This window comes from Artemia franciscana, chromosome 11, assembly GCF_032884065.1.
Source record: "Artemia franciscana chromosome 11, ASM3288406v1, whole genome shotgun sequence".
NCBI classification, from domain to species: Eukaryota; Metazoa; Arthropoda; class Branchiopoda; order Anostraca; family Artemiidae; genus Artemia; species Artemia franciscana.
This window is the reverse complement of record NC_088873.1, coordinates 27,030,646-27,045,584: the sequence shown is the minus strand read 5'-3', so window position 1 is coordinate 27,045,584 and position 14,939 is coordinate 27,030,646. Positions and strand designations below refer to the sequence as shown.

Here is a 14,939-nt window from a genome sequence, read left to right as displayed (position 1 = left end):
ATATATATATATATATATATATATATATATATATATATATATAATAAGTCGTCTGTGTGTGTGTGTGTCTGTCGAGTGACGTCATGTTTTGTGTGTCGACTGACGTCATGTTTTTCGACTGAGGAAATTACAGACCGGGACATCGGGACACAAATGACGACTAGGACACCGGCACATAGGGAATATAAATGACGACACTCAAAGAGAAAGCGACCGGAACACAAGGAATGTTCGATTAGCAATCACCATCAACAGAGCACCGGGACATAAATGACGACCGGGACACAGGGAGTATAAATGACGACCAGGACTTAAGTAAAAAAACTAAAAAAAAATAAAAAAAAGGTAAAAACTACAAAAAAACTAACAAGAAAAAAAAACTAAAAACTAATAAAAAAACTAAAAAAGCTGAAAAACTAAAAACCTAAAAAAGAAAAAAAAAGGAAAAAATGAAAAAATAAAGGAGAAAAACAAAACTAAAAAACGAATGTATATACAGACCGGGACACCGGGATACAAATGACGACGGGACACAGGGAATATAAATTACGACCGGGACACAGGGACAAAACTACAACGGGGGCGCCAGGAGGCACAGGGGATATATAAATGACGACAGGGACACAGGGAATGTTCGATTAGCAATCACCATCAACAAAGCTCAAGGGCAATCATTAGAATCATGAGGTATAACTAAAAAAACTAAAAAAAGGTAAAAAACTAAAAACTAAAAACTAAAAAAAAGACCAATTCAAAAACGAATTTATATACAGACCGGGACGAAACTGAAAAAAGAAAAAAGGTAAAAAACTAAAAAGAAAAAACACTCAAAGAGAAAATTACAGACCGGGACACAAATGACGACCGAGACAGAGGGAATATAAGTGACGACCGGGAACCTCAAAGAGAAATTACAGACTGGACACCCGGACACAAATCACGACCGGGACACAGGGAATATAAATGACGACCGGGACACAGGGACACAACTACAACGGGGACGCCGGGGGCACAGGCGGGATATATAAATGACGACCGGGACACAGGGATTGTTCGAATAGAAATTACAGACCGGGGACACCGGGGACACAAATGACGACCGGGACACCGGGACACAGGAAATATAAATGACGACCGGGACACTCAAAGAGAAATTACAAACTGGGACACCGGGACACAAATGACGACCGGGACACAGGGAATATAAATGACGACCGAGACACAGGAACACATCATTAGAATAATGAGGTATAGATCTGAATACGGATTGTTTTTCCCATGGACAATTATATGTTGCATGTTCAAGAGTCAGTAAACCTGACAATCTATTTATATGCACAGACAATGGGACAGCGAAGAATGTTGTATATTCGCATGTTTTACGTAGTTAAAAACATATATTTATATCTATCTCTATTCACAGGTGGGACACGGGGACACAACTACAATGGCGCGTAACTAATATGGCGCGTAACGACTTACGCGCGCGGGGGTATTTAAGACATTTGTTCACGGGAAAATGTTTAATTGTAAAATGACTGAAGAACCTACAATGGCAACAGCCGAGGAAGCTGCTCAAAGAGTTTATGCCAAAAAACTTGCTGCTGATAGAGAAAGTAAGAAAAGAAAGCGTTCCGAGGAATCACAAGAACAGCAAGAAAACAGGCTTGCGGCTAAAGAACGCAAAACCGCGCAGTTAGATGAAAATCCACCTGGACAGCGAGAGTCAAAACATATCAAAACTGAAAATGATAGCGATGATGATTGGGTTTGGGATTTTGACTTGGATAAGGTCATCAATGCCTACCAGATTTTAGTTAAAAAAACAAATGTTCGGCGATATGTATTTCATAGTGAAGCTGAAAAATAAAGAAGAAAAAGAAAACTGAAAAAAGAAAAAAGGTAAAAACTAAAAAAAAACTAAAAAGAAAAAACACTCAAAGAGAAATTACAGACCGGGACACAAATGACGACCGAGACAGAGGGAATATAAGTGACGACCGGGAACCTCAAAGAGAAATTACAGACTGGGACACCCGGACACAATCACGACCGGGACACAGGGAATATAAATGACGACCGGGACACAGGGACAAAACTACAACGGGGACGCCGGGGGCACAGGCGGGATATATAAATGACGACCGGGACACAGGGATTGTTCGAATAGAAATTACAGACCGGGACACCGGGACACAAATGACGACCGGGACACCGGGACACAGGGAATATAAATGACGACCGGGACACTCAAAGAGAAATTACAAACTGGGACACCGGGACACAAATGACGACCGGGACACAGGGAATATAAATGACGACCGGGACACAGGGACACATCATTAGAATAATGAGGTATAGATCTGAATACGGATTGTTTTTCCCATGGACAATTATATGTTGCATGTTCAAGAGTCAGTAAACCTGACAATCTATTTATATGCACAGACAATGGGACAGCGAAGAATGTTGTATATTCGCATGTTTTACGTAGTTAAAAACATATATTTATATCTATCTCTATTCACAGGTGGGACACAGGGACACAACTACCATGGCGCGTAACTAATATGGCGCGTAACGACTTACGCGCGCGGGGGGGCTTGGGGGGCGCGAAGCGCCCCACCAACTAGGTGTTGGGGTGGCGCGAAGCGCCACCCCAACAGCTAGTATATATATATAATTAAGTTGTTTGTGTGTGTGTGGGTCTGTCGGGTGACGTCATGTTTTCGACTGACGAAATTACAGACCGGGACATCGGGACACAAATGACGACCGTATACATATATCTATACTAGCTGTTGGGGTGGCGCTTCGCGCCACCCCAACACCTAGTTGGTGGGGCGACCATTCTGTAAATGTACCATTCTGTAAATGTACCTGTAAATGTGGGGCGACCATTCTGTAAATGTACAGAATGACCATTCTGTAAATGTACCGCTAAGTGAACAACAGCTGGACTACGTTCATGTATCGGAAATGAAAGAATTCGCCAAACAGCTTCATTACTGCTTATGTATCTTCCAGCCTGATATTGTACGATTCCGTCGAAATCTTTGATTTCGGGCTGCAAGCCAAAAACTGCCATGTCACTGCCTTTGTTGACGTATTTACATATGTATTTGATTGCCTTTACGGAGTTACAGTATTCAACGTTTATGTGTGCATTAAATGTTTTTGATAATAATGGGGAATATGGAACAACCCACTGGTTATCTACTTCGATGGTGGTACCGTTACGCTTCTTTATTATTGCTGTTTTACCGCCATCTTCAGTAGATCTTCTTCTATATTGTGGGTAACCATCATTGCCAGTAATTGTGTTTGATACTAAAAGTCGAGGATATTGCTTTGTGCACCTTCCTTTGGCCATGCATGGTGAATTTTCGTTCAGTGCACCGCAAGGTCCATGTATCATATTTTTTACAATAATATCATGTAACCCCTTATCGACATTTTGATCAGGTATTTCAGCGGAAATCACATCATCAATTTCGTTCGAAGTAATTTTTTTATGTAGCCAGATTAGTATATGTGCGTGTGGCAAACCTCGTTTTTGCCATTCCACTGAGTACATCCAGCATCGCACTGACCCAAACACTTCAAGTTTTACTATGTAGTTTATCAGTGATTTCAACTTTTGCCGGAAGACACGGGCCGTAATGTCATGCCTATGAACCGCCGATTGTCCTTGAAGTAAAAGCTGCAGTATCTCGTCCAAAGATTGATTACATGTAAATGTAATAAATAAATCTGGACGACCATAGAGACGAACATACGCAATAGCATCTTGAGCATATTCATGCATATGACGGGGACTGCCAGCATATGACGAAGATAAAATTGTTAATCTTCCAACGTTTGTGGTATTACCGTCATTTATAACTGCATCTCGCAAATGAATGTATTGTTCAGAGCGGAGCTTGGTCTGATTCAGGCGGATATATAGCAAACGTTCTGATTCAAATTTAGCATACATATCAACGACAAATTGGTGAAACAATTCACGGCATTTTAAAATATAATTTTCTTCATCCTGCCGAATCATTAATCTATAGGAATAATAATGCATTGCACTGCATTTCTTATTCATTTCTTTGTTAGTGGCTGGATTCATCAATTTAATATTAAAGTGATAGCTGTCGGCTCCATCCCAAAAAATGATAGGATATTGTAGGGCATCGTAGCATCGATGAGTTTCAGCAATTCTTAACAACTGAGCGTTTCGCTTATGAAGAATAATATCTCGAGGTAAAAACTGATCACCGACCATAACGATTGCTACTTCGTCGATAGTTGGAGCATTGTATCTACGCACATGTTGGCCAGGAGGCGTTTTGTCAGCGGAAATAACAATTTTATGCGTATCAGTAGGCATCAAATCGATGGCTGTTTTGAACAGACGCACTAAATTATTATTTTCGTGGAAAAGATGTTGCAATTGGGAAACGATTGTCCTTTCAACGTTGGGAGAAATTTCGCAACGTCCATTCAATTCAGAATTTCCATCACTGATGAAGTACAATTGTAAAAATTTATGATTCTCGCCTGAGAATGGTAGAAGGGACCCTGCTCTATGATAAATTTGCCCTTTTACTTTGAAAGTAGACACAAATTGATCTGGATTTTCGATTTGGGCTCCAAACGACGTCATTTGGAAACATGAGTTGTATTTTCTGATTTGTGACAAAAACGCTTAGATTCTGACGTAGTTCCAGTAAGGAAAGTCTTCAATGGCTCTGGTGGTGCAGCCAATAGAGGAAGTTTAACTTTTCCTGAGGCGCAACACATTCCCATTGTTTCACCATTGAATTTCAAGGCCTTGCAATAGGGACAAATTTTAGACATTGTCCCGATTTGAACACATCTACTCAAGCTATAATCATCGACTGGGTTATACCTGAATGCCAGGCGATAACTTTCAGGTTGCTCTGATTCCTCGGCACGCTTTCTTTTCTTACTTTCTCTATCAGTAGCAAGCCTGATTTCTTGCTGTTCTTGTGATTCCTCGGCACGCTTTCTTTTCTTACTTTCTCTATCAGCAGCAAGCCTGATTTCTTGCTGTTCTTGTAATTCCTCGGCACGCCTTCTTTTTTCACTTTCTCTTTTAGCAGCAAGTCTGCTTCCGCGTTGCTCTGGTAGTTCCTCGGCACGCTTTTTGTTCTTTCTTTCTCTATCAGCCTCAAGCCTGTTTCCTTGCTGTTCTTTTGATTCCTCGGCACGCTTTCTGTTCTTTCTTTCTCTATCAGCCTCAAGTGAAAGAAAGAACAGAGTTGTCGTCATTTTTGTTATGACGGTGACGTCATTAATGGTATTTAAGACATGCGTTCACGGAAAAATGTTTAATTGTAAAATGACTGAAGAACCTACAATGGCAACAGCCGAGGAAGCTGCTCAAAGAGTCTATGCCAAAAAACTTGCTGCTGATAGAGAAAGTAAGAAAAGAAAGCGTGCCGAGGAATCACAAGAACAGCAAGAAAACAGGCTTGCAGCTGATAGAGAAAGTAAGAAAAGAAAGCGTGCCGAGGAATCACAAGAACAGCAAGAAAACAAGCTTGCGGCTAAAGAACGCAAAACCGCGCACTTAGATGAAAATCCACCTGGAAAGCGAGAGTCAAAACATATCAAAACTGAATGATAGCGATGAGGATTGGGTTTGGGATTTTGACTTGGATAAGGTCATCAATGCCTACCAGATTTAAGTTAAAAAACAAAGGTTCGGCGATATGTACTTCATAGTGACGCTGAAAAATAAAGAAGAAAAAAAACTTAAAAAATATAAAAACTAAAAAAAACTAAAAAGAAAAAACACTCAAAGATAAATTACAGACCGGGACACAAATGACGACCGACACAGAGGGAATATAAATGACGACCAGGAACCTCAAAGAAAAATTACAGACTGGGACACCCGGACACAAATCACGACCGGGAATATAAATGACGACCGGGAAACAGGGACACAACTACAACGGGGACGCCGGGGGCACAGGCGGGATATATAATTGACGACTGAGACACAGGGATTGTTTGAATAGAAATTACAGACCGGGTCACCGGGACACAAATGACGACCGGGACACTGGGACACAGGGAATATAAATGACGACCGGGACACTCAAAGAGAAATTACAAACTAGGACACCAGAACAAAAATGACGACCGGGACACAGGAAATATAAATGCTATTTATATGCACAGACAATGGGACATCGAAGAATGTTGTATATTCGCATGTTTTACGTAGTTAAAAATATATATTTATATCTATCTCTATTCACAGGTGGGGCACAGGGACACAGTTACAATGGCGCGTAACGACTTACGCGCGCGGGAGGCCTTGGGGAGGGCGCAACGCGCCCCACCAACTAGGTGTTGGGGTGGCGCGAACACCTATATATATATATATATATATATATATATATATATATATATATATATATATATATATATATATATATATATATATATATATATATATATATATATATATATATATATATATATATATATATATATACAGAAACACATGTTTCTGTGTCGACTGACGTCATGAAGTTAGTTGTCGTCATTTTTGCTATGACGGTGACGTCATTAATGGTATTTAAGACATGCGTTCACGGAAAAATGTTTAATTGTAAAATGACTGAAGAACCTACAATGGCAACACCCGAGGAAGCTGCTCAAAGAGTCTATGCCAAAAAACTTGTTGCTGATAGAGAAAGTAAGAAAAGAAAGCGTGGATATAACCGGGAATATAAATGACGACCGGGACACAGGGACACAACTACAACGGGGACGCCGGGGGCACAGGCGGGATATATAATTGACGACTGAGACACAGGGATTGTTTGAATAGAAATTACAGACCGGGACACCGGGACACAAATGACGACCGGGACACTGGGACACAGGGAATATAAATGACGACCGGGACACTCAAAGAGAAATTACAAACTGGGACACCAGGACACAAATGACGACCGGGACACAGGGAATATAAATGCTATTTATATGCACAGACAATGGGACAGCGAAGAATGTTGTATATTCGCATGTTTTATGTAGTTAAAAATATATATTTATATCTATCTCTATTCACAGGTGGGACACAGGGACACAGCTAGAATGGCGCGTAACTAATATGGCGCGTAACGACTTACGCGCGCGGGGGGGGGCTTGGGGGGTTGCGAAGCGCTTATATATAAATATTATATACTAGCTGTTGGGGTGGCGCTTCGCGCCACCCCAACACCTAGTTGGTGGGGGCGCTTCGCGCCCCCCCAAGCCCCCCCGCGCGCGTAAGTCGTTACGCGCCATATTAGTTACGCGCCATTGTAGTTGTGTCCCTATGTCCCACCTGTGAATATAGATATATATATATATATATATATATATATATATATATATATATATATATATATATATATATATATATATATATGTTTTTAACTACGTAAAACTTGCGAATATACAACATTCTTTGCTGTCCCATTGTCTGTGCATATAAATAGATTTTCAGGTTTACCGACTCTTGAACATGCAACATATAATGGTCCATGGGAAAACAATCCGTATTCAGATCTATACCTCATGATTCTAATGATTGCCCTTGAGCTTTGTTGATGGTGATTGCTAATCGACCATTCCCTGAGTCGCCATCGTCATTTATATATCCCCCTGTGCACCCCGGCGTCCCCTTTGTAGTTATGTCCCTGTGTCCCGGTCGTCATTTATATTCCCTGTGTCCCGGTCGTCATTTGTGTCCCGGTGTTCCAGTCTGTGATTTCTCTTTGAGTGTCCCAGGCGTCATTTATATTCCTTGTGTCCCGGTCGTCATTTATATCCCCCTGTGCCCCCCCGGCGTCCCCATTGTAGTTGTGTCCCTGTGTCCCGGTCGTCATTTATATTCCCTGTGTCCCGGTCGTCATTTGTATCCCGGTGTCCCGGTCTGTATATACATTCGTTTTTTAGTTTTGTTTTTCTCCTTTATTTTTTTCCTTTTTTCTTTTTTTTCTTTTTTAGTTTATTTAGATTTTTAGATTTTTTAGTTTTTTTATTAGTTTTTAGTTTTTTTGTAGTTTTTACCATTTTTTTAGTTTTTTTAGTTTTTTTTTTACTCATGTCCTGGTCGTCATTATATATATTTATTCATATTTTTTTAGTTTTCTTTTTCTCTTTTATTTTTCAGTTTTTTCCTTTTTTTTAGTTTTTTTCTTTTTTAGTTTTTATTTTTTTTTAGTTTTTTACCTTTTTTTAGTTTTTTTTTTAGTTTTTTTTAGTTTTTTAGCTTTTTTATTTTTTATTAGTTTTTATTTTTTTTGTAGTTTTTGCCTTTTTTTATTTTTTTCAGTTTTTTTTTAGTTATTAGATTTTTACCTTTTTTTAGTTTTTTTTAGTTTTTCAGCTTTTTTAGTTTTTTTTTCTTTTTAGTTTTTTTTGTAGTTTTTACCTTTTTTAGTTTTTTTCTTCTTTTGTATTAGTGTGAAATAATTCAGACGTCATATGCGGACAAACATGACGTCACCTGATCCACAGATCCACACACAGACAACTTATTTTTATATATATAGATATATATTTAACTACGTAAAACTTGCGAATATACAACATTCTTCGCTGTCCTATTGTCTGTCCATATAAATAGATTGTCAGGTTTACCAACTCTTGAACATGCAACATAATAATTGTCCATGGGAAAACAATTCGTATTCATATCTATACCGCATTTTTTCTAACGATTGCCCTTGAGCTTTGTTGATGGTGATTGCTAATCGAACATTCCCTGTGTCCCCGTCGTCATCTATATATCCCCCTGTGCCCCCGGCGTCCCCGTTGGAGTTGTATCCCTGTGTCCAGGTCGTCATTTATATTCCCTGTGTCCCGGTCGTCATTTGTGTCCCGGTATCCCAGTCTGTAATTTCTCTTAGAGTGTCCTGGTCGTCATTTATATAGATATATAGATACAGTTTCATTTCAGTTTTTTTTCTTTTATAGTTTTTTCTTTTCTTATTTTTTTCTTTTTTAGTTTTTCTTTTTTAAGTTTCTTCTTTTTATTGATAATAAACCTCAAAATTTTGGGTATCTGTTTTAAGGTTTTCGAATTACCTTAATCTTTTTGTAGTTTTTGCCTTTTTTTAGTTTTTTCAGTTTTTTTTTTAGTTTTTTATTGGTTTTTACCTTTATTTTAGCTTATTTTTCAGTTTTTTCCTTTTTTTTAGTTTTTAGTTTTTTTAGTTTTTTACCTTTTTTTTTAGTTTTTTTAGTTTTTTTAGTTTTTTTAGTTTTTTAGCTTTTTTATTTTTTTTATTAGTTTTTAGTTTTTTTTGTAGTTTTTGCCTTTTTTTAGTTTTTTTAGTTTTTTAGCTTTTTTATTAGTGTTTAGTTTTTTTTGTAGTTTTTGCCTTTTTTTAGTTTTTTTAGTTTTTTAGCTTTTTTATTTTTTTTATTAGTTTTTAGTTTTTTTTGTAGTTTTTGCCTTTTTTTAGTTTTTTCAGTTTTGACGTCACCTGATCCAGTTTTTTCAGGTGACGTCACCTGATCCATCCACAGATCCACAGACAACTTATTTATATATATATAGATTTAAGCGAAGCGCTTAAATATACTTATATATAAATAAGTTGTCTGTGGATGTGTGGGTCTGTCTGTCGGTTGACGTCATGTTTTCAACTGACGAAATTACAGACCGGGACATCGGGACACAAATGACGACCGGGACACCGGCACATATGGAATATAAATGACGACACTCAAAGAGAAAGCGACCGGGACAAAAGGAATGTTCGATTACCAATCACCATCAACAAAGCACCGGGACACAAATGACGACCGGGACACAGGGAGTATAAACGACGACCAGGACATAAGTAAAAAAAACTAAAAAAAAGGCAAAAACTACAAAAAACTAAAAAGAAATAAAAAACTAAAAACTAATAAAAACTAAAAAAACTAAAAAAGAAAAAAAAAGAAAAAAGGAAAAAATGAAAAATAAAGGAGAAAAACAAAACTAAAAAAAAAAACGAATGTATATACAGACCGGGACACCGGGAATATAAATGACGACCGGGACACAACTACAACGGGGACGCCGGGGGGCACAGGGGGATATAAATGACGACCGGGACACAAGGAATATAAATGACGCCCGGGGCACTCAAAGAGAAATCACAGACTGGGACACCAGGACACAAATGACGACCGGGACACAGGGAATATAAATGACGACCGGGACACAGGGACACAACTACAAAGGGGACGCTGGGGGGGGGCACAGGGGGATATATAAATGACGACGGCGACACAGGGAATGGTCGATTAGCAATCACCATCAACAAAGCTCAAGGGCAATCATTAGAATCATGAGGTATAGATCTGAATACGGATTGTTTTCCCATGGACCATTATATGTTGCATGTTCAAGAGTCGGTAAACCTGACAATCTATTTATATGCACAGACAATGGGACAGCAAAGAATGTTGTATATTAGCAAGTTTTACGTTGTTAAAAACATATATATATATATATATATATATATATATATATATATATATATATATATATATATATATATATCGATATTCACAGGTGGGACATAGGGACACAACTACAATGGCGCGTAACTAATATGGCGCGTAACGACTTACGCGCGCGGGGGGCTTGGGGGGGGGCGAAGCGCCCCCAACAACTAGGTGTTGGGGTGGCACGAAGCGCCACCCCAACAGCTAGTATATCTATATATATATATATATATATATATATATATATATATATATATATATATATAGACACAAGGAATGTTCGATTAGCAATCACCATCAACAAAGCACCGGGACACAAATGACGACCGGGACACAGGGAGTATAAATGACGACCAGGATATAAGTAAAAAAAAACTAAAAAAACTAAGAAAAAGGGAAAAACTACAAAAAAACTAAAAAGAAAAAAAAACTAAAAACTAATAAAAAAACTAAAAAAGTTAAGAAACTAAAAAAAACTAAAAAATAAAAAAAAAATAAAAAAGGAAAAAAAATGAAAAATAAAGGAGAAAAACAAAACTAAAAAAAAAATAAAAAAAAATAAAAAGAATAAAAGAAAAAAAAACTAAAAAAACTAAAAAAAGTAAAAACCAAAAAAAAAACTAAAAGAAAAAAATGGGAAAAATACAAATTTATTTCATCATATACCATTTCAAAATGAATGTATATACAGACCGGGACACCGGGATACAAATGACGACCGGGACACAGGGAATATAAATGACGACCGGGACACAGGGACACAACTACAACGGGGACGCCGGGGGGCACAGGGGGATATATAAATGACGACGGGGACACAGGGAATGTTCGATTAGCAATCACCATCAACAAAGCTCAAGGGCAATCATTAGAATCATGAGGTATGACTAATAAAAGGTAAAAAACTAAAAACTAAAAAAAAGACCAATTCAAAAACCAACCAATGTATATACAGACCGGGACACCGGGACACAAATGACGACCGGGACACAGGGAATATAAATTACGACCGGGACACAGGGACACAACTACAACGGGGACGCCGGGGGACACAGGGGGATATATAAATGACGACGGCGACACAGGGAATGGTCGATTAGCAATCACCATCAACAAAGCTCAAGGGCAATCATTAGAATCATGAGGTATAGATCTGAATACGGATTGTTTTCCCATGGACCATTATATGTTGCAAGTTCAAGAGTCGGTAAACCTGACAATCTATTTATATGCACAGACAATGGGACAGCGAAGAATGTTGTATATTCGCAAGTTCGACGTAGTTAAAAACATATATATATATATATATATATATATATATATATATATATATATATATATATATATATATATATATATATATATATATATATATATATATATATATATATATATATATATATATATATATATATATATATATATATATATATCTATATTCACAGGTTGGACATAGGGACACAACTACAATGGCGCGTAACTAATATGGCGCGTAACGACTTACGCGCGCGGGGGGCTTGGGGGGGGGGCGCGAAGCGCCACCCCAACAGCTTGTATATATATATATATATATATATATATATATATATATATATATATATATATATATATATATATAAATATATATATATATATATTGTGATTCCTCGGCACGCTTTCTGTTCTTACTTTCTCTATCGGCCGCAAGTTTTTTGGCATAGACTCTTTGAGCAGCTTCCTCGGCTGTTGCCATTGTAGGTTCTTCAGTCATTTCGCAATTAGACAAAAAACCAGCTGAGAAATATTATTTCTACTAATTTCGGGAACGGGCATCTCCAGGCTTGCGACACAAATTACAACGAATCAATGGCATTACCACAAAAACAGAGTGTATAGCAGCCACCTACCACCAAAGCAGATGCGTTGGGCTGAATGTTTTTAAGTTTTTTTTGCATTCAAAGCCGCATTTTGAAGGTCAGTGCTATCGGCACGTAAGGATATTAAATAGTGTTGTGTAATATCGATGGTCTTCGTAGGTACCTTTATTTTGTATGGCAGCTGAAAGCACCACCTTCAATAAGAGAGAAACAGCTTCCATAAAGGCAGCTTTCTTAATTTTATCAAACACAAAATTTTGGTAGCATCCTTATCTGACCCTATAATATCGATGCCTTCGGTCTGTAGTATGCTTAACTATGTAACGCAAAGTCGCTGGAGAGAGTCTTTCCCTTTAAACACTATTTAACCTTCCATGCAAAATAAAGATTATCTTTATCGGCTTTATTTGACAGAATGTTTCTGTTTAAGTGCGAAATAGGACTGAAAAAAATCTAGAGACAGATTTTCTAAAGACAGTTAAAGCAAGAAAATACAAATTTTATTTTTGATAGTTGATCAAAAATCCTCTTTCGTCTCAGAACGATGGATGGTTTTTTCTTTGGAGGGGGGGGGGTGTACCAGGAAGAATCCCCTCAAAATTGAGCAGTCGAATTAATTTCACCCGAATACTCTAAATGAAAACCTAACGAAATTTCAAATAGAGATAAAAAAAGGAAATCGACTTAAAATGGCTTCAGTTTTCTAAAGAATGTTAAAGGATACATGTCTTCGCAATGGCCTAGAAGCCTTACCAGAATGATGTTTATAAACTAAATCGATTTAAGCTTAAATATTGATCCAAACGGTTTCAAATGACCGGCATTATTCTGAAACCTATTAAATGGAGCTAATACTGTAGCAACAAGTTTAATAAAACAAACAAATAAAAATAAGAAAAATGGAATGGTAAATCTGCACCTAAACTAGGCCAGGCAAACAGAATGCGCTAAGGAGTACCGTCCCCAGCAATGCGTTTTAAAATGTTTTGGTGAATTCGCCCTATGTGGCAAATTTAAAGAAAGAAGCCAAATAAAACACATTTTATCTACCCAATTCGCCCAAATTTTTATATTTTATGTAGCGCCAAAGAATGTTACTTTCAATTAAGTGTACTTCAGTATATTTTCGTGAGTGCCCGCTCCCGTCTTGAATCTGACTTAAACCATAAAAGATAGTCAACAGCCCAAATCTTTAAGCCGTACTTATTTGGAATGACAAGTGCTGTACATCGTACTTTTATAACGCGACAGCTAAGTAATCTGCACAAGATTGTGGTCTACACTTTTTGAGGCTTACATTATGCAACCAAAAAGGCAAAGCGAGCATAGGGCACCTTGAATATACGTATAAATCTGATCACAAACTTGACGAAGGTCATTTATTTATTAACGAAAATATCTCCAATAATTTAAATCTATTCATATGTTGAATAGAGTTCTTCTATTATCTCATTTCGTCCTTCTTTTACAAGGGTTTCAATCATTTGACTAAACGGATAACCCCCTTGCATAAATTCCTCAATGTTTCTTACAGTCAATCCTATACGATGATCCGTAACTCTGTCTTGGTTGAAATTGTATGTTCTAATCTTATCAGAACGAGAATTCGAACTTACCTGAAAAAAATAAAATAAATAGATGAGAATCAAAACAAACGTTCAAAAAATGAGAAAGAAAAAGAAATTTTTGGATATCCGTCAAAAGAGGTTTATTTCTAAGACCCCCAAAAATCGGTCCTTTGGATCCTACCTCAGCTAGAAGACTATTTCTATCCCAACCCCTGATAAAAAGAAGAAGAAAAATAACCTAACAAAAGTATAAACCATCACACATTTACTTATATTATTGTGTGTCCTTTGTGGGACGGAAAATATAGCAAAAAAAAGAAAATCCACAAAAAAAAAGAAAAAAAATGTGAATGTATGCCTAACTTAAAAACATGGAACAAAACTAAAAGGCGCACAAGGTCGAAGCTGTAGGAATGAGGTATAACTAAAGTCAGGTCTTCGGTACCCGGTCCAATTCTGTTTTTATCTAAAGTCTGGGCAATGGTTTAATAATTTCGGTACATAAAAAAAAATACAAGCTTTTAAAATCGGAGATGCGGATAGCTAATTTCGGTGCTTATGAAAATCAACAAGGTAGTGATATTACCTATTAATTCTGGTCTATAAGATACTGTTTTTTATCAAGGTTGCATGAAACTTGTATCAGAAGGGTTGGTACAATTCTCTTTTATTGATGTTGGAAAAGCTCCTGTTCTGTACTTTTCATCTAGTGTTTCGAAAGAATATGATAAGATTTCATCAATTTTGGGGGAAGTTCACCTTTAGTTTGTGTAATGAGCATGCAACCCATTAGTAAAGGTGGCTGAACAGATGAAACATACTGAAAGTAGGAACTTTAAGATATTTTTGGAGCCGGAAAAAGCGACCAAATAGGGACCAGTTTTTATGAATATACCTAAAAAAAGGGAAAAAAAACTTGGATGCCCAAATTGTAAGTTTGGAATATAGGACCATAATAAGATAGTTAAGAAATAAACATAACACTGGATTCAAA

The 14,939-nt window shown here is 37.3% G+C and overlaps 1 protein-coding gene across 5 annotated transcripts in view; it reads right to left on the bottom strand.

Annotated features, from left to right (window-relative positions):
• LOC136033040 (peptide chain release factor 1-like, mitochondrial) overlaps window positions 1-14,939 on the bottom strand; it is a 105,882-nt gene that overhangs the window by 47,625 nt on the left and 43,318 nt on the right. The window contains exon 7 of one of the 5 annotated variants that reach the window (XM_065713608.1): window positions 13,743-13,993. The exons of the other annotated variants lie outside the window; for them this stretch is intronic. Coding sequence (XP_065569680.1) covers window positions 13,793-13,993 — 201 coding nt within the window. The 3' untranslated portion in view covers window positions 13,743-13,792. Of the gene's footprint in view, window positions 1-13,742; window positions 13,994-14,939 lie in introns of those variants that run through there. 5 annotated transcript variants of the gene reach the window in all.